Source organism: Heptranchias perlo, chromosome 41 (assembly GCF_035084215.1).
Source record: "Heptranchias perlo isolate sHepPer1 chromosome 41, sHepPer1.hap1, whole genome shotgun sequence".
Lineage (NCBI taxonomy): Eukaryota > Metazoa > Chordata > Chondrichthyes > Hexanchiformes > Hexanchidae > Heptranchias > Heptranchias perlo.
In genome coordinates, this window is record NC_090365.1 from 5963643 (window position 1) to 5984281 (window position 20639).

The 20639-nt window shown below is 48.4% G+C and overlaps 1 protein-coding gene across 1 annotated transcript in view; it reads right to left on the reverse strand.

The window, feature by feature from the left end:
- The window catches only part of LOC137305996 (EH domain-containing protein 2-like), a 48625-nt gene extending 27986 nt beyond the window's left edge, over positions 1-20639 (reverse strand). Inside the window, exons 1-2 of the mRNA XM_067975004.1 lie at positions 19979-20639; positions 13779-13876 (exon numbers count right to left, since the gene is read on the reverse strand). Of these exons, the coding sequence (XP_067831105.1) occupies positions 13779-13876; positions 19979-20376 (496 nt within the window). The 5' untranslated portion in view covers positions 20377-20639. The remainder of the gene's footprint in view (positions 1-13778; positions 13877-19978) is intronic.

Below are 20639 nucleotides of genomic sequence, written 5' to 3' on the forward strand. Positions count from 1 at the left end.
AAGAAGTAGGTTTTAAGGAGCGTCTTAAAGGAGGAGGGAGAGGTGGAGAGGTTCAGGGAGGGAATTCCAGAGCTTAGGGCCTAGGCGGCTGAAGGCACGGCCACCAACTGTGGAGCGATTAAAATCAGGGATGCGTAAGAGGCCAGAATCGGAGGAGTGCAGAGATCTCGGAGGGTTGTAGGGCTGGAGGAGATTACAGAGATAGGGAGGGGCGAGGCCGTGGAGAGATTTGAAAACAAGGATGAGAATTTTAAAATTGAGGCGTTGCCTGACCGGGAGCCAATGTAGTTCAGTAAGCACAAGGGGGTGATGGGTGAATGGGACTTGGTGCGAGTTAGGATACGGGCAGCAGAATTTTGGATGAGCTCAAGTTTACGGAGGGTGGAAGGCGGGAGGCCGGCCAGGAGAGCATTGGAATAGTCGAGTCTGGAGGTAACAAAGGCTTCAGGGTTTCGGCAGTAGATGGGCAGAAGGAGGGGCAGAGACGGGCGATGTTACGAAACAACGGCAAGCATCACTCTCGCTGAGACAACCTCGAGGGATTTCCTGAAGTCGGATATTTTAGAATCGGTTCAGAAAGCCCCACCCCTCCCCCTGACTTGCTGCGCCTCCGAGAGGCCCGTGGCTGCCCTTTAAAGGGGCTTATTAATTGTCACTGAGCAGTGAAGGAGGAACGGCTGCTTTATTCTCCACTTTTAATAAATGCAGCAAAGGAGAATCCCCCGTGCGGAATCCCCCCACAAGAGACGCACAGGTTGCTGGTCAGGAGGATGTGTTTCTGGGTAAATGCATCCTTCAAAAGTCCAAAAGAGCTGGAGGCAGATGAGGAAAAAGCTTAATAAGCCAGAGAACTGTCAGCCAAATTGAGGTTAGCCAGCGCTGTAATATATCAAGCAGATGGGCAAAGTATGCAGGGAATTATGTAGAATGTACAGCACAGAAACAGTCTATTTGGCCCACTGCTCTATGCCTGTGTTTATGCTCCACGCGAGCCTCCCCCTCTTCGTCTCACCCTATCAGCATATCCTTCTATTCCTTTCTCCCTTATCCAGCTTCCCCTTAAATGCATCTCCGCTATTCACCTCAACAACTCCATGTGGTATTCCACATTCTCACCACTCTCCCAGTAAAGAAGATTCTCCTGAATTCCCTACTGGACATATTAGTGACTATCTTATATTTACGAACTATAAACAGAAAATGCTGGAAATACTCAGCAAGTCCGGCAGCATCTGTGGAGAAAGAAACAGAGTTAATGTTTCAGGTTGATGACCCTTTGTCAGAACTGGAAAAAGTTGAAGATAATACAGTTTTTAAAGCAAGTATAGAGTCAGGGAAAGGTGGGTGGGGTGGAGGGGAGGAAAGAACAAAGGGAAGGTCTGTGATAGGGTGGGGGGCAGGAGTGATTAAATGACAAAAGGGATGATGGTGCAAGGCAAAAGGAGGATGGTAATGGGACAAGTAGAGAAACAAAAGATGGGTCTAGAGGAGCTGTAAATGGCAACATCAGAACCATTAGCAGCACTTGCTGTCCAGATAAAGCCGAGCAATGGTTATGATCTGAAGTTATTGAAATCAATGTTGAGTCCAGAAGGTTGTAAAGTGCCTAATCGAAATATGAGGTGCTGTTCCTCAAGTATTTTGTTTTTGATTTATATTTATGATCCCTAGTTTTGGACTCCCTCACAAGTGGAAACATATTCTCTCCGTCTACCTGCATTAACTGTATCCTCTCGCTACCTACACCCTGACTGAGGCTGAATGCTAAGCACCACAAGTACCCCCACAATATAGCACTTTGTTGCTGCTAATTCAAACCCTAGCTCTTGTTGTATAATCACCTGGATAAGCATCTCCACACAGCGCTTACTGTACAACTAACCTTGACTTGCCACTGTGATTGGATGTATTCCTCGAGGTTTTGTCACATGACCTCATGCCTCCAATCACCCTGACCTACAGTCCTGCCATTAGTCGCCCAACACGTCCATTCTCCCAGTGACCCCACCCCCCCACCCCCAGTCGCCTGACATGTCTACCCTCCCAGTGCCCCATTCCCACACTCCCACCATTGGTCGCCTGACACGTCCACCTCGTAGTGCCCCATTCCCACACTCCCACCATTGGTCACCTGACACGTCCACCTCGCAGTGCCCCGCCCCCACACTCCCACCATCGGTCACCTGATACATCTACCTCCCAGTGCCCCGCCCCCACACTCCCACCATCGGTCACCTGACACGTCCATTCTCCCAATGCTCCGACTTCCCCAAGGCCAATTGGAAAGTGAATTGACTCTTAGTTACCTGACTGGATGATTATTGAGTGTCAGTCAAACAGCCTGTTTCCCCATCTCCAATATTTTTATAACTAATAAACAAAAATGTTCAAAGAAAATAAACACACACAATTTTTTAAATTAACCTATGATTTTTCTTTAATTCCTGGAGACTCCAGGACAATCCTGGAGGGTTAGTGACCATAAACTAACTCACAAGCTGTGATGTAGGATGGCCGTTTGGTTTTCAGTCATCTCTCTGGCCGTTCGTTTCTCCGATCCCCTTTACTCACTCGTGTCCATCTCCCTCTTATCTTGAAGCTCTGCGTTCTCCCTCTCTCTCACCCAATACTGACATCGTATCAAATCTGTTGACGTACAAGGCGCTGTTGTTGTACATCTGATGCTGATTGTCAACCATCTGATTCCTCTTCCTCTAAACCACGACCCCACTACTGAACACCAAACCATCGTTTCCCCAGATACCTTCCAACCTCTCAGCTCCCCCAATCCCGCACATTCCCTTTCACCTCCTCCCAAAATACCCCATCTCAGGAGCCTGCTCCTGTCCCACTGAACTAGTTCCTTCTTATCACGACTCTATTCTTCCGGCCGTGTCCACTCTCTACCCGTTCACGACCATCGACTCTTCTGCTGCTCTTTGCCACTTTGATGATTCGACTCCCCCAGCCCCAATTGCCTCCTTTTCGCTCCTACCATCACAGTGTTGTCATTAAAGCTAAAAGTCTAAAGATTCAAAAGCACAGGTAACTCCCCTTCCTTTGTGCAAGAAGTTGGCCTCTGTTCAGGGGAGAGAGGCCAAGGTCACAGTTAGAGCTGTGAACTTGCCCTGTGGGAAATCTCTGGGGCAAGTCCGCAAGTTATCGCTCGGGCCTCGCAGTGTTGGAGCAGAACACCCAGCACCAAACACGTTCAGCTCTGCTCTCACAATGCACAGGAATTCACTGTTCAAATTCCTCGGTACAAGTCTCAGCAAAGGCTCTCCGTCAGCAACTGTGTGTTGTGCTTTCTTTTAAGATCAAAGTTCTAGACACTGGATATCAACTAACATCTGTCAGACTGCAATGGTTAAAAGGGATGGTGTGGGGGGAGGAATCTCAGCTCCCTTGAACACTGAAAGATGAATCATTATCATTAAAGGGCAGCCAGAAACGGCAACAAAAAAATCAGTGGAAAACGCAAACGCTCAACACCAGACTTAGAACCTTTCAGTGACATTATTTCAATAGCCACAAAAAGCTTTTCCGCTGTTTATTCTGCACACAGGATACATTTAACAAAGCTCTCCGTTTATAACTGCGAAAGGAAAGTTCCAAGTTCCAAACAGCTTCAGGGTTTCAGTGCACCTCCTCCCAACACCTGGCTCCTGGTGAACGCTTATTAGAATTCCATCTGCAGACCCGAGCTGTAACAATCGATAGTCTCCATCCGACAACACGTTCCTTTATTACTGAGAAGGCTCACGGTGCAGGACACCGCCCAGAGTGAAAAAGGAGCTTATCCTTTCGAGGAGCTGTGGTGGTTTTCTTTTCCGAACTTTATCCGCACCCCCACCCCCGAAGATATAACTTTGCCCAGGTGGCCATTCTTCTCATTCTTGCTCAAACAGTGAGTGCCAACAAGCTATTCAACCAGTGGAGGATACCACAGGCAAGCCCAGCGTCACCCTGTCCTCACCCAACCTCCAACCATCAGGGCCACTGGGAATCAAACAGGAGCAGGAAAACCTCTCTGATTCTCCCCCCTCCTTAGCCCGAGTTCTGGTGTCAATTGTAGCATCACAACCGAGATGGGCCAACTCAGCACAGACCAGGGATTGAACCTGGGACCTACTGGTCTGTACGGTGCAGCCCCCTCGCCGTAAAGTGCAGCCCCCTCGCCGTAAAGTGCAGCCCCCTCGCTGCACCAATGCGGCATCTTACTACAGCCACGTTAATAGTACAAAACATCTGGATATGATTTTTTTTTGCTATTTCTGATGCAGAATTAGAGCAATCCAGAGGTTTGGGAAGATGAAGGAAAATTGGAAGAAGCAGAGAGAAAAAAATCCATTTAATAATAATTAAAGATGAATGACTGCAGTTTGGTTCCACAATTTTTATTTAATTTGTGTTTTTGAATCTTGTGATTCTATTGATGAAATTATCTTTCCCTCTGAGCCAAGAAATATATCAAGGGACTGGTTAGTTCCTCGAATTGACTCCAAAATAATCCCTTTATATGGAGTATAAGGATCTCTGCATTTTACATTATCAGACTGCAGTCACAATGCTGTGTTGCACAAAATAAATTTAGAATGAAAGAGGCCATTCAACCTGTCTTAGCTTGTCTGACCAGAGACGCCCTGATTCCCCATCACATAGTCCGAGGGTATGATGGGCAGACACTCATCGTGTAAAATGCGGAGGCTCTTCAAACCAGCTGTCTGTGGGTCCACAAACCGACCGCCACAAGGAGGGGGTCGATTCTGCGTAATAAGCACAGGCAGCCCTGCCCATCTGCACTCTGAACCCCTGGGGTTCACAGAGGAGACCAGCTTAACCGGGGACGAGTGGGAAGAGCGGGACGGGGGGGGGGGGGGGGGGAGAAGGAGCGGGACGGGGTGGGGGTGGGAGAAGGAGCGGGACGGGGCGGGGAGGAGTGGGATTGGGAGGGGGGCGGGCAAAGGGAAGCCAGTATGAACTGGGATGGTTGGAGAAGAAAGTGTTTGTGAAAGAGTGTGGGAGAGGGTGGAGTGCTCTTGAGAATGGGGGTGATGGGGGGTCTGATAGGGTGACTGACTGCTGAGGTACCTTTTAGGTAAGTGAGGCTTTTGTGGCTCCATTGAAAATCAAAATATCACTTTATTTTCCTTTTTTTTTGGATGAAGAATTGTATAAAAATGTTTAAACTGAACAAGAATGAATCATTTCAATGTAAAAATGTACATTTTTCTCGGGGAGCAAGTCCCCGAACTCTGGAGAAATGCACCTCTTGTTTCGTGCCTTCAACATTTAGAATTCCCCTTTGAGGTTTTCATATCCTTTCCATTTTTTTCTCCAATACAAATGAAGGCGTGAGGGGTAAAACTACAGCACGGGTTAGATACAGTTAGATAAAGTTCCCTCTACACTGTCCCATCAAACACTCCCAGGGCAAGTACAGCACGGGTTAGATACAGGGTAAAGCTCCCTCTACACTGTCCCATCAATCACTCCCAGGAGGTACAGCACGGGTTAGATACAGAGTAAAGCTCCCTCTACACTGTCCCATCAAACACTCCCAGGGCAGGTACAGCACGGGTTAGATACAGGGTAAAGCTCCCTCTACACTGTCCCATCAAACACTCCCAGGGCAGGTACAGCACGGGTTAGATACAGAGTAAAGCTCCCTCTACACTGTCCCATCAAACACTCCCAGGGCAGGTACAGCACGGGTTAGATACAGGGTAAAGCTCCCTCTACACTGTCCCATCAAACACTCCCAGGGCAGGTACAGCACGGGTTAGATACAGAGTAAAGCTCCCTCTACACTGTCCCATCAAACACTCCCAGGGCAGGTACAGCACGGGTTAGATACAGAGTAAAGCTCCCTCTACACTGTCCCATCAAACACTCCCAGGGCAGGTACAGCACGGGTTAGATACAGAGTAAAGCTCCCTCTACACTGTCCCATCAAACAATCCCAGGGCAGGTACAGCATGGGTTAGATACAGAGTAAAGCTCCCTCTACACTGTCCCATCAAACACTCCCAGGGCAGGTACAGTACGGGTTAGATGCAGAGTAAAGCTCCCTCTACACTGTCCCATCAAACACTCCCAGGGCAGGTACAGCATGGGTTAGATACAGAGTAAAGCTCCCTCTACACTGTCCCATCAAACACTCCCAGGGCAGGTACAGTACGGGTTAGATGCAGAGTAAAGCTCCCTCTACACCGTCCCATCAAACACTCCCAGGGCAGGTACAGGGTTAGATGCAGAGTAAAGCTCCCTCTACACCGTCCCATCAAACACTCCCAGGGCAGGTACAGGGTTAGATACAGAGTAAAGCTTGCTCTGCACTCCCTATAAAGGTATCTCAGTCTCAATCTCAGTAAAGTGGTCCTAATTCACTAGTTTGACATTTTTCAATTTTCCACCCCAACCAACTTCATGGAATCATAGTACGTATAACAGAGGGAGCACGATCCCTCTCACCATCAGGACTAAAACCCCCCTATCGACTGGTATAAAGATGGTTACGGCCTGTCAGACTGTTAATCAGTCTGCGATCCCTTCCACCACTACACACTATTCTCCAGTAGTGAAAGTAACAACTCAACCATAAACAGTGATCTCAATAGATTGGTTACACGTAGGATACCGTCAGAGAAATTCAGAAAAATGAGAAGGAAAATGTTAGGAAAGAGTCAGACACTACACCCTGCCTCAAAGGCAATAAAGTCTTGTTCGATATTGTAATTGGCAAAAGAATCAGGGGGGAGATGAGGAGAAATTCTTTTACGCAGCGAGTTGTTATGATCAGGAATGCGCTGCCTGAAAGGGCGGTGGAAGCAGATTCAACAATAACTTTCAAAAGGGAATTGGATAAATACTTGAAGGGGACAAAAATGCAGGGCTATGGGGAAAGAGCGGGGTGGGGGGGTGGCGGGGGAAGAGAGTGGGACTAATTGGATAGCTCTTTCAAAGAGCTGGCACAGGCACGACGGGCCGAACGGCCTCCTTCCGTGCTGTATGATTTCACGATATGTGATCTGGCACTCACCAGTACGAATACAGGAGAGGAAGAGTTAAAGGGGATAGATACTTTACTGAAGTACTTCCTCGTGCAATCCCCTTCCGTGTTGGGAATGTTGGATGTCTCCACCTTCTCGGCAGAAATGATTCTATATCTTGTCTCGTATCATTCCTCAGTCGAGCAACTTATCCTTCACGTCAGTGCTTAATCTTGGCTAGCCAGGAGATGCATGGGTGAAGATTCCTTGTGCTAGCCGAGCCTCAGCTTTAATACGACCAGTGATCACTTTTCTACACCTCTGTTTTGTTTATTTGGATCTTTGCTTTTGGTCCGTCCGGTCAGAAGCTTCTCCACACCGACTGTGCCAGTTCTGATGGGAGTCCTGCCCGAATCATGAACCCACTTGGGCTGCCAACCCTCCAGGATTATCCTGGAGTCTCCAAGGATTAAAGATTAATCTCCCAGACACGGCTGTCTGTGACTTTTATCCCTTTCTATACCTCCTCCTTTGCCTTTTTTTTGAATGCCCTTAATGGTCCAAGCCCCATTTGCTGACTAAAAGGCCCAACACATGACCTGATCCCAGGCCTATTCACTGCTGTTCTATAAGTGACCACTGGGAGGTGGTCAAGAGCAGCTTTGGGAACGATCTTCCTTCTGTTGTTGTCCATTGTGGAGCTCATGTTAGCCGTCGGTAAGTGTGAATCGCGCAGTGAACTGACACACTAAGGGCCACAGGCGATGAAGAGCCATTAATGTCCTCTGAAGTGGCCCAGCCTGATATGGAGTTATGTAAACTGATAAGGCGGCCCAAATCCCCCCCCCGCCCCCCCCACCCCTGCTCAGCGTACCTTGGGATGGGCAGTAAATGGGGCCTTGCCAGTGTCACCCTCACCCCAAGAACAAATTAAAAACTTTAAAGAGGGAAGAGAGAAAAATTGTTATATCAGAAGGGGGAGGGAAGTATATTACATAGAATTACACAGAATGTAGGGCACAGAAACAGGCCACTCGGCCCAACAGATCTACGCCGGTGTTTATGCTCCACACAAGCCTCCTCCCTCCCTACTTCATCTAACCCTAAGTAGAGAAGAAACAAATCCCTTAGAGAATGTTCCAGCTCAATATGGACATGTCTGTGCAGGAGCTTTACATAGACGGTGATCGAAGCTATGATTACAAGGCATACGAATCCAGAAGGGTTAGACCAGAGCAACATACCAGTTCCCCAAAGGGCTAGGCAACTTTTGTCAAAAATCAGATAGAGATGGAACTTCCCTGTAAGACAGCTGCTGACGCCCAGCAACATCCCATTACAGTCTGCACCAACTCAACTCCCAGCAACATCCCATTACAGCCTGCACCAACTCAACGTCCAGCAACATCCCATTACAGCCTGCACCAACTCAACACCCAGCAACATCCCATTACAGTCTGCACCAACTCAACTCCCAGCAACATCCCATTACAGTCTGCACCAACTCAACGCCCAGCAACATCCCATTACAGTCTGCACCAACTCAACGCCCAGCAACATCCCATTACAGCCTGCACCAACTCAACGCCCAGCAACATCCCATTACAGTCTGCACCAACTCAACTCCGAGCAACATCCCATTACAGTCTGCACCAACTCAACTCCCAGCAACATTCCATTACAGTCTGCATCGACTCAACTCCCAGCAACATCCCAGTACAGTTCTTTACCAACTGGGCCCACAGGCAACTCCCAGCGACAGGCCTGTGGCAACCTGAGTAAATTGCTGTTTGGAGACACGTAATTTGGGGAAACAATTAAATCTCCCCCTCCCGCCAAATCAAATTCCACTGTCCTGTCTCCACAACTGTTCCCTCAGGCAGGAGGTGGGTGTGGGGTGCATGGGATGGAAGGCGAGATTAGAGGGGGAGGAGGAGATTAGAGAGGGGGTGGGATGGGGGAGGGGGAGAGGATGGGGGGGGTGGGGAAGGGGCTGCAGACATCTTGGTGTTGGCTGGTTTTTGTACCAGCTCTACCCAAAAATGGTATGAACCCTTCTTTGTTTTCTCCTCTCCTAAAGGGGTTCCATAGGCGCTGACTCTCACTGAGTGGGATTAGACTGGGTGGGATATTAAAGGATATGGGGAGTGAGGAGAGTAGAATTAGACCAGGTGGGATATTAAAGGGTATGGGGAGTGAGCATGAGGGAGGGATTAGACTGGGTGGGATATTAAAGGGTAAGGGGAGTGAGGGGGAGAGTGGAATTAGACTGGGTGGAATATTAAAGGGTAAGGGGAGTGAACAGGAGAGTGGAATTAGACTGGGTGGGATATTAAAGGGGATGGGGGGTGAGCAGGAGAGTGGAATTAGACTGGGTGGGATATTAAAGGGGATGGGGGGTGAGCAGGAGAGTGGAATTAGACTGGGTGGGATATTAAAGGGGATGGGGGGTGAGCAGGAGAGTGGAATTAGACTGGGTGGGATATTAAAGGGGATGGGGAGTGAGCAGGAGAGTGGAATTAGACTGGGTGGGATATTAAAGGGGATGGGGGGTGAGCAGGAGAGTGTGATTAGACTGGGTGGAATATTAAAGGGTATGGGGAGTGAGCAGGAGAGTGGAATTAGACTGGGTGGGATATTAAAGGGTAAGGGGAGTGAGCAGGAGAGTGGAATTAGACTGGGTGGGATATTAAAGGATATGGGGAGTGAGCAGGAGAATGGAATTAGACTGGGTGGGATATTAAAGGGGATGGGGGGTGAGCAGGAGAGTGTGATTAGACTGGGTGGAATATTAAAGGGTAAGGGGAGTGAGCAGGAGAGTGGAATTAGACTGGGTGGGATATCAAAGGGGATGGGAGCACACGGCTGTGGCCTGAGGCAACTTGCCCTCCTTCTCACCCCCCCCCCACTTTTCCCTTTTGCTGCATTGTTCCCTCCACCCCTTTCCAGGGTCACTGCTGCGTGAGTGCGCATGTGCTTCTCTGTGTGTGGGTGAGCGTGTGGGAGGAGGGGAGCCCCAAACTCCCCTGCACTCTGTGGCACAACGGGTTGTCACGCTAACGGCATCACTTTGTAAATGGTGCCTCTCACTCTTGCTGGCTGCAGCCCAGCTGTTAACATGGAAAATTCAGCGAATCCGTTTCAAGGCTTGCTCGAGTATTCCCAGAGTCTGCCAAGCATCTCATGCTCTGACACGTTACATGTGGTTCCAGTAATCGCTGATTCGACAGGGAGTTTTTAACCATTTTTCTGCCCCCAACCCAGTGGCGTTTCTGAAGGGAGGGTGAGACGGGTCAAGAGGTTAGTTTGAGGACCTCAGTTTGATTGAAACAGACCTTAGATCATCAGATTTTCAATCATACTTAGGTACAATGAGGCTGATGGGAGGCAGGGTGGAGGGAGTGGAAAACAAGGGAGGAAAAAGTACAGGGTAACAGTTGGATCGTTGCAAGGCTGCAATTCAATTAACCCATTATAAGCCACAGCCAGGCAGCTCACATTCCCAGACAGCTCACTCCCCAATCTGTCTGCTCCTCTACATAAGCACTGGCTGAAGAAATACACAATCATTAAAATGCGCCGACTTTTACCCGATGCTATGCATACACGTGTTTCTGTGCGTACATGTTTTTCTGCATGTACGTTTTCTGCGCGCACGCGGGTGTTCCTGCGCGATCAAGCGCACGCGTGTTCCTGCGCGATCAAGCGCACGCGTGTTCCTGCGCGATCAAGCGCACGCGTGTTCCTGCACTTTTATTTTTCTTAGTGATGCCTGCAGCCAATCAGATTTGAAAGGGGAAAGAGATCTGGATGTGGGAGGGCAGCTCTGGTGGTCCTTGCCTTTGGGCACCTGGGATTACAAAATGGACATTGGCCTTGATGGCTATTTGACCACAGGGAACATCACATCCAGGCCCAATAAATTTGCAGACAGACTCCCTTAAACAATAGCAAGCAGGAACCCTGACTCTCTATTTTGGCCTCCTTAGCCCAGGGACCAATTGTGGTGTCGCTAACATCAGCCCAGCCAAGATCAACTAACTCAGCACTGAGCAGATATTGAACGTGGGATCTTCCTGCTCCTGCTTGGCTCAGGGCAGTGCACTTGCTGATTGAGCAACTCTACCCCGTCAATTGCCCATTCCTGTAGTTGTTTCCACAATGTTCAGAAGTGCACGTTGTTATTTTGTAAAGAACTGTGGTTTGGGATGAGCTGTGATTAGTCTGTCACACTGACGGCTACTGCACCAATCCAATCAACCGAGTCAAGACAGGAATGAGTGCAACCAGCAAATGCTTCCAAACTTCTCCAAGGGTTCAATGTCTCACTTTCACTCACAGGAGCCAAAACGGAGAGCTCCAGGTTTGCGATGTGGATTTAGCTGCTCTTTGAGCATTATATTTTCAGCTGTTGGCTCCTCTCCAGTGCGATTTTGGTGACTCAAAAGTGGTGGAAAGATCAGACATAACGACTCAGAGGAATGTACCCGGTGCTGGAAAGGGAGCATTTTTCACTTTTTGTTTCGTGGGTCAGCATCAATCCCTCCCAGATTATGTGCACCTTGCGTTGGATGCGGAGTAAAGTTTGCTCTACTCCACTCCAACAATGTACTGCACCCACCCCCAGAAAAGAACCCTCCATTTCCCCAGTGGCACATTTCCATTTCCCACACTGAGCATTCTCATGGCCTCTCTGAGCAATATTGCGAATTTTGTGCCTAATTTGGGGCATATGCACAAGATCTGTGTAGAAGGAGCTTTACTCTGTATTTATCCCGTGCTGTATCTGCCCTGGGAGTGTTTAGTGGGATGTGGGTATGAGTGTGTGAGATTGTGAGTGCGTGTGTGAGATTGTGAGTGCGTGTGTGAGATTGTGAGTGCGTGTGTGAGATTGTGAGTGCGTGTGTGAGATTGTGAGTGCGTGTGTGAGATTGTGAGTGCGTGTGTGAGATTGTGAGTGCGTGTGTGAGATTGAGAGTGCGTGTGTGAGATTGAGAGTGCGTGTGTGAGATTGAGAGTGCGTGTGTGAGATTGTGAGTGCGTGTGTGTATGTCTGTGTGTGTGTGTGTGTAAGTGATCACGTATGTATCTATGTGAGCGCGCTTGTGTATGTGTGTCTGTGTGTGAGTGCGTGTTGTATGTGTGTGAGTGCATGTGTGTGTGTATGTCTGTGTGTGTCTGTGTGTGAGAATGTGTGTGTCTCTGTGTGAGTGTGTGTGTGTTGTATGCACCCACTATAAGGTGACCCAATGGGTGGCATCAAGTGTGGGTGTTCATGGTGAACCACATGAAAGGGACTTATTACACAAGCCAGTCAAGAATGGCCAAGATGTGGCAGTAGTGCTGACAATAATAATATTTAATGTGCCATTAACAAAAATCAAATATAAATAAAAAACATGACAAACCGTCAAACACCCTTGTGCATCCCCTTTGTGCTCACAAAACCTTTGCCTTACGTTTATGACTATTCCTACGTGGTGCTTCCCCTGTGGCTGCAGCAGAGGTAGTGGCAGGTTGCTCTTGGTCATGCCCTGACCGATTAGATGCTTTGTGCCTATGCCCTCTGGGTTTCGGTGCTCGTGAGAGCCCCTCCAAAGACTGCTCCACCTGCACCTGTGCAGGGGCAGACTCGACCACCTGGAGAGGAGGCAGCATTGCAGGTACTGGATGAGAGGGGGGCAACGGGTGAGACGTGGGAGCGCTTTGAGTGGCGTCCCCACTTCCATGTCCCCTTTCGCCATCATCCCTCTCCTGGGCCAGGCCCACATCACTCCTACCACCCAGCTGGACGACAGTTTGGAGGACATGTGTGACACCTTGTAAGGCCAGTGCTAGTTGGCTTGAGTGAGAGATGGTGACATGGCCAACCGCTGAATGCATTGGATTTGGGTGAGACTGACCGTGAAAGAGATGCATCAGAGGGTGAGTATAAGACAGAGCCATGACATTGTATGAGGATTGGGTTGAGTGGTAGTGGTGGGATGAGTACTGGGGAGGTGAGTAAGTGCAGGTAAGTTGAGGATGAGGTTTGAATGGGTGTGAGGAGTGATGTGATAGAGTAGTGATGTCAGTGCAGAATGAGTTGTGGGATGTGGAAGACAGAGTGTAGGAGAATGAGTAAGTGTACTGACTTTGGCTGACCTAGTTAGGTCATTGAAGCGCTTCCTGCACTGGATCCATGTGCGGGAGACGTTGCTGCTGCTGCTGACCTCCTCTGCCACCTCGAGCCAGGCCTTCTTGGTGGCAGAGGCAGGCCATTTCCTCCCGTCCGCCGGGTAGAAGATCTCCCTACTCCTCCTCCTCACCCCATCCAGTAAGACCTGGAGTGAGGCATCATTAAACTTGGGGGCAGCCTTTCCCCTGGGCTGCTCCGTGGTCCTGTGTGGTTCTTTGCTGCAGGATCAGTCATTGGAGGACTGCCCCTTTAAACAGGGCTCCTCCAGCTGACAGCCTGTGACGCAGGTGCGCAGTCCGCCCGGTTTCTGACGGGAAAGCCGGAAGCCACGTTAAGTGGCTTCATTTCACCCGCGATTGCGTGGGGAACGGACGGACTTTACTGGGCGGGTTACCCAAGCGCCCCCCCCCGCTTCCAACCCGCCTCCCTGGTAATATCGAGGCCCGGGGGTCCGAAATTGGACAGGCTGCCAGTTCCCAGCACTAACACTTCCTTCATCTGGATCAACACAATTCAAGTAAAAAATTCTAGTCCCTACGAGCTGGTAAGGAGGTGCCGGAGGAGCAGAACGGAGAGAAAGAAGGATCTGGAATTCCATAAACTCTTACCTCTGGTCACTCTTTGCTTGGCGCCTGACAGAATGCCCGGAGTGTCAATGATGCTGATGCTTTCCAGTACTTTGTTTGGCAACTGGGCACATGTTAATCTACAGGAGATAAGACCAGTCTTAATACATCTTAAAAGCAATGCGAGCCCTACTACGTTGGGCCATTCGAACTTCTTAGTGAGGAGGAACATGGATAGAGATGGTGACCGGGAGCAGTGGTATAACTTATAGTGACAGCAGGAAGCATTAATCACAGGCAACATGCTTCCCGATGTCAGGAGTTGATTCACAACAGCAACAACTTGTATTTGTAAAGCACCTTTAAAATGGTAAAACGTCCCAAGGCGCTTCGAAGAGGTGAGCCACACAAGGAGATATTAGGACAGGTGGCCAAAAGCTTGGTCAAAGAGGTAGGTTTTTAAGGAGCGACTTCGAGGAGGAGAGAGAGGTAGAGAGACGGAGAGGTTCAGGGAGTGAATTCCAGAGCTTAGGGCCTAGGCAGCTGAAGGCACGGCCGCCAATAGTGCAGCGTTGAAAATCGGGGACGCGCGAGAGGCCAGAATTGGAGGAGCGCAGAGATAGAATCATAGAAGTTTACAACATGGAAACAGGCCCTTCGGCCCAACATGTCCATGTCGCCCAGTTTATACCACTAAGCTAGTCCCAGTTGCCTGCACTTGGCCCATATCCCTCTATACACATCTTACCCATGTAACTGTCCAAATGCTTTTTAAAAGACAGAATTTTACCCGCCTCTACTACTGCCTCTGGCAGCTCGTTCCAGACACTCACCACCCTTTGAGTGAAAAAATTGCCCCTCTGGACCCTTTTGTATCTCTCCCCTCTCACCTTAAATCTATGCCCCCTCGTTATAAACTCCCCTACCTTTGGGAAAAGATTTTGACTATCTACCTTATCTATGCCCCTCATTATTTTATAGACTTCTATAAGATCACCCCTAAACCTCCTACTCTCCAGGGAATAAAGTCGCAGTCTATCCAACCTCTCCCTATAAGTCAAAATAGATCTAGGAGGGTTGTAGGGGCTGGAGGAATTTCTTCTCCCAGAGGGTCGTGAATCTATGGAATTCTTTACCCCAAAAAGCTGTGGAGGCTTTTTGGGGTAAAGAATACATTCAAGGCTGAGTTAGACAAATTTTTGATCAGCAAGGGAGTCAAAGGATATGGAGAAAAGGCGGGAAAGTGGAGTTGAGGTAAAAATCAGATCAGCCATGATCTCATTGAATGGCGGAGCAGGCTCGAGGGGCCGAATGGCCTACTCCTGCTCCTATCTCTTATGGTCTTATGGAGGAGGTTACAGAGATGGGGAGAGGGCCAGGCCATAGAGGGGTTTGAAAAAAAGGATGAGAATTTTAAAATCGAGGTGTTGCTCAGTGCCCTCAGACACCTCACACTCACTCTGGAGCGGCCAAATTCACAGGGAGGTCAAAGTTACAATCCCTTCCCCCACTGGGAGCTCTAAGGTTGGTCCTAACTTGGCATGTAAGTACAATGGTATTGGTGCAGGGAGGGGAGGAGCAGTGGGTGGGAATGAAAGCAGTGAACAGCTGCACAATGATGCACATTTATAGATGAGTGTCCATGACGATCTCAGGTTCACGTCACACTGCATCTCGTAACGAGTCTCAAGCAGAACACACAGAGTGCCAACTGTGGCTCAGCGAGTAGTACTCTGGCATCTGAGTCAGTAGCTTGTGGGTTCATAGTCCCACTCCAGAGACTTGAGCACAAAATCTAGGCTGACACTCCCAGGGCAGTACGGAGGGAGTGCTGCACTGTCAGAGGTGCCGTCTTTCAGATAAGACATTAAACCGAGGCCCCGTCTGCCCTCTCAGGTGGACATAAAAGATCCCACGCCACTATTTCGAAGAAGAGCAGGAGAGTTGTGTCCTGGAGCCTATATTTATCCCTCAACCAACATCACTAAAAAACAGGTCATTATCTCATTGCTGTTTGTGGGAGCTTGCTGTGCACAAATTGTGTTGCCTACATTACAACAGTGACTACACTTCAAAAGTACTTCATTAGCTGTAAAGTGCTTTGGCACATCCTGAGGTCGTGAAAGGCGCTATATAAATGCAAGTTCTTTCTTTCACTCCAGGTGGGCGCAGCATGGCTCAACTCCGACAGACACTGCCCAGGCTTGCAAACGAAGAACGTGACTTGAATGAGTTACCGGGGACGACTGTGAGTCACTGTCGAGTTGGGGAAGAAAAGAGGGAAGCCCCTCATATACCCCTCCCTGGATCTGAACTGGCTCAGTCCCCGGTTTACAACATTCCCTTAAGGTGTGCCCATTGAGTTAGAGCAGCTTTTTGTGACCAGTTCCCACAGTTGCTATCTCTCAGACTCAATGAATTCTATAACTATGATTGCAACAGTTGCCAGGAGAGAATATTTGTCATAGCAGAGGCCGTGCTGGTCTGTAAATGTTATGATACTAAACTCATTCTGGATTCTCGACAAATAAGGTAATCTCTTTCCCTAACAGGCGCTTGACAGATTTCCTGGCTCCTTTTTCCTTCAACATTCCTTGTTTTTCTCACAAACTTATAAACGTCAACAAGAGCATCTCAGAAGCTTTTAACAAACACCTACAATTATTTTTTTTTTAAAATTCGATTTCCGTACATGGGCATGGCCGGCATTTATTGCCCATCCCTGGTTGCCCTGAAACTGAGGGGCTTGCTAGGCCACTTGAGAGGGCAGTTGAGAGTCAACCACGTTGGCGTGGGACTGGAGTCACATATAGGCCCAGACCAGGAAAGGACAGCAGGTTTTCTGTCCTAAAGAGCGTTGGTGAACCAGTTGGGTTTTTACGACAATCTGACAGCTTCATGATCACTTTTACTGATACCAGATTATTAAAAAAAAAACTGAATTCACATTCTCAAGCTGCCCTGGTGGGAGATGAACCCATGGTCTCTGGATTAATAATCCAGTAAAATAACCACTACACGACTGTACCCATTGAGATGGCTTCTGGCCAGTCGCCCAACACAACCAAGGCCCCTGTCCCAACCACATCAACTTGTATTTATATAGCACCTTTAATGTAGTAAAACGACCCAAGGCACTTCACAGGATCGTATCAGACAAAATTTGACACCGAGGCACATAATGAGATATTAGGACAAGTGATCAACAGCTTGGTCAAAGAGGTAGGTTTTAAGGAGTGACTTAAGGGAGGAGAGAGGGGTGAAGAGGCAGAGAGGTTTAGAGAGGGAATTCCAGAACTCAGGGTCTAGGCAGCTGAAGGCACGGCCGCCAATGGTGGAGCACAAGGGAGGGCTGATCGGAGGCTGGCATCTCCCCACTGGGATAGAGGGACAATGCACGGAGAGATGTCACCCTCCAAGCACTGTTGGCACTTTCTAGCTGCCAAGTTTGAAGTGGCAGCGGCTGAGGAACCTCCCAACGTCTCTCAGTTTTGGATTGTATTTGGGTCAAAGGAACTCAACTGAGGAGTGGGGAGAAAGTAACTTAAGGAGACGGAGCTTCAGTCCCCCGATCAATTGGCAATTGTACGATGTGAAACTGAGCTGTACAGTTCAAGAATGTTCCAGGTCTGATACCCTGGTACCAACCTCAGCCACAATAAAAGTACGCACTCCATAATTGTCCTCAGGGCCCATAATTTGGCCCCGGTGAGACCTCATTTGGAGCACTGCGTGCAGTTTTGGTGTCTCTGTTTCAAAAAGGACATTCAGTTATAGGAGGGGGTACAGAGAAGGGTATTCAGTTATTGAAGGGGGTACAGAGAAGGGTATTCAGTTATAGGAGGGGGTACAGAGAAGGGTATTCAGTTATAGGAGGGGGTACAGAGAAGAGTATTCAGTTATAGGAGGGGGTACAGAGAAGAGTATTCAGTTATAGGAGGGGGTACAGAGAAGGGTATTCAGTTATAGGAGGGGGTACAGTGAAGGGTATTCAGTTATAGGAGGGGGTACAGAGAAGGGTATTCATTGGAGGGGGTATAGAGAAGAGTATTCAGTTAATGGAGGGGGTACAGTGAAGGGTATTCAGTTAATGGAGGGGGTACAGAGAAGGGTATTCATTGGAGGGGGTACAGAGAAGGGTATTCAGTTAATGGAGGGGGTACAGTGAAGGGTATTCAGTTAATGGAGGGGGTACAGAGAAGGGTATTCAGTTAATGGAGGGGGTACAGAGAAGGGTATTCATTGGAGGGGGTATAGAGAAGAGTATTCAGTTAATGGAGGGGGTACAGTGAAGGGTATTCAGTTAATGGAGGGGGTACAGTGAAGGGTATTCAGTTAATGGAGGGGGTACAGTGAAGGGTATTCATTGGAGGGGGTACAGAGAAGGGTATTCAGTTAATGGAGGGGGTACAGTGAAGGGTATTCAGTTAATGGAGGGGGTACAGAGAAGGGTATTCATTGGAGGGGGTACAGAGAAGGGTATTCAGTTAATGGAGGGGGTACAGAGAAGGGTATTCAGTTAATGGAGGGGGTACAGAGAAGGGTATTCAGTTAATGGAGGGGGTACAGTGAAGGGTATTCAGTTAATGGAGGGGGCGATATTACGGAGGTGGAAATAGGCGGTCTTGGTGATGGAACAGATTACAGGCAGAAAACACATTATGAATGTTATTACAGCCAATCTATTTAAACATTGACATTACTGAGAGGTTTCCATTTGGAGGAACAAGTCCAAGGAAAGTATAAAGAAAATCTAAATGTTGAAAGCCCTTTGTTTCGTTTTTTGGGTAGTTGCCAGCTCTGTCTCCTGGTTTGTGTTCGCACAGCATAAATTGGGAGTTAGAACCAGATCACTCCTCAAACACGGCTGTGTGGGCAACATTTCCGAGCTGGGACGGAGGCCTGTGGGGAGAGGTGGACAAAGGCGTATCTGTTGTATTCTGGAAATTATTGATCGTACCGACAGTGACCTCTATCCTCTGGTCTGCAATGACGCCCCTCAATTGGCTAGAAATTGAATCCGTGGCCATTTTCAGTTTTCCCATTCCTGCTTTTCTCTCAGTGTAATTCCTGCTTTTAATGGAATAATTCCCTGCTCCCCAGTGACACCATTTGGACTCCATTTATGGCCCAAGTTTGCCTCGGTCAACATCATTATTTCTACAATCTACCAAATGGATACCTACAAGAGAGTTCTCCTTAGAGTACAGAAGGTTAAGGGGAGATTTAATAGAGGTGTTCAAAATTAAGAGGGGTTTGGACAGAGCAGATAGGGAGAAACTGTTTCTACTTGCCAGAGGGTTGCTAGCCAGAGGACACAGATTTAAAATAATTGGCTAAAGAACCAGGGGGGAGATGAGGAGAGATTTTCTTACGCAGCGAGTTGTTATGATCTGGAATGCGCCGACTGAAAGGGTGATGGAAGCAGATTCAATGGTAACTTTCAAAAGGGAACTGGATAAATACTTGAAAAGGAAATATTTGCAGAGCTATGGGGAAAGAGCGGGGGAATGGGACTAATTGGATAGCTCTTTCAAAGAGCCGGCACAGGCACGATGGGCTGAATGGCCTCCTTCTGTGCTGTAAGATTCTATTCTATAAATGGTTGACTAAAACCCAATTAAAACGTGTTATAGTCCTGGTATGATGATCTATGACAGAGTGGAGGTACTGGTCCTACCTAGGGGAAGGGAATATTGGCCGGGGTTTACGAGCGGGGTACTACAGGCACCCTTCAGTACGTCGGCCAAGGGGCCATCCTCCAAGTGAGTGACTCGGCAGTGAGTGTGGGTAGGCTATTCGACCACGGGAGGAATCACAGCACAGCCAAACGCTGCCCTCGCCCCATATCCCACACGGACGGATTTCCCTGCAGGTATCATCGGATCAGGAGCGGTAACCCTGGCTGATATTTATCCCTCCTCCCTAGCACAGGGGCACTAAGGCCAATTGTAACTGCCTAACCGAGATGAGTTAACTCGGGACAGACCAGGTCTATACCAATCAAGGAGAACTAGAATCTTACAGCACAGGAGGAGGCCATTCGGCCCATCGTGCCTGTGCCGGCTCTCTTTGAAACAGCTATCCCCCCACCCCCTACCCCATAGCCCTGCATTTTTCCCCCTTTTCAAGTAGATATCCAATTCCCTTTTTTGAAAGTTACTATTGAACTAAAATGACACTTTTAAAAGGAAATTGTTTTAAAGAGGTGGGGGGGGGAGCTTTTTTTGAAAGGAGCCTACCTGTTGAGGAAGGAAGTCCCAAAGGGGTTCAGCTTTCGGAAAGGTTTCTTAGGGTCGACGATTAAGGCGTTTCCGGGGATGACACTTTCCACCGCTCCGTGCATCACGGCGATGAAGGAGTCGGTGGTGGGTTCGGGTCCCACTCTGCTCCCGGGAAAATCCTCCTCTAGAAGATACTGAATAAAAGTAGTTTTGCCCGTGGAATATTGTCCCACCACCAAAATCATCGGCTTGTTATCGAAATCCGCATCTTCCAGGGAAGGAGAGTGGAAATCATGGAATCGGTAAAACTCCTCCAAAGGCAAAAGTTTGTTTTTATACAACTTCTTCAGACCCTCTGTCACCGTGTGGATAACCTCGGGGGTCTTTTTCTCGTTCTTTTTAATCCAGCTAAACATTTTTTCTTATTATATATATTTTCCCGTGGGAAAAAAAAATTACAAAACTTGCCTTAAAAATTCAGACAAAAACTTTCCGGAACTTTTTTCTCTCTCGATCCAACGGTTTGATAACTTTAAAAAAAAATTGTCAGAAGTTCTTCAAAAGAAATAACTTGGGAGTTTGGGAGGGGGGGGGGGAAATCTATCGAGGATCGAGACCGGGTAAGTTTTAGAGCTGCCGTTTAACTGAAGCACCTTCTTCAACTTGTGCAGAAAACACT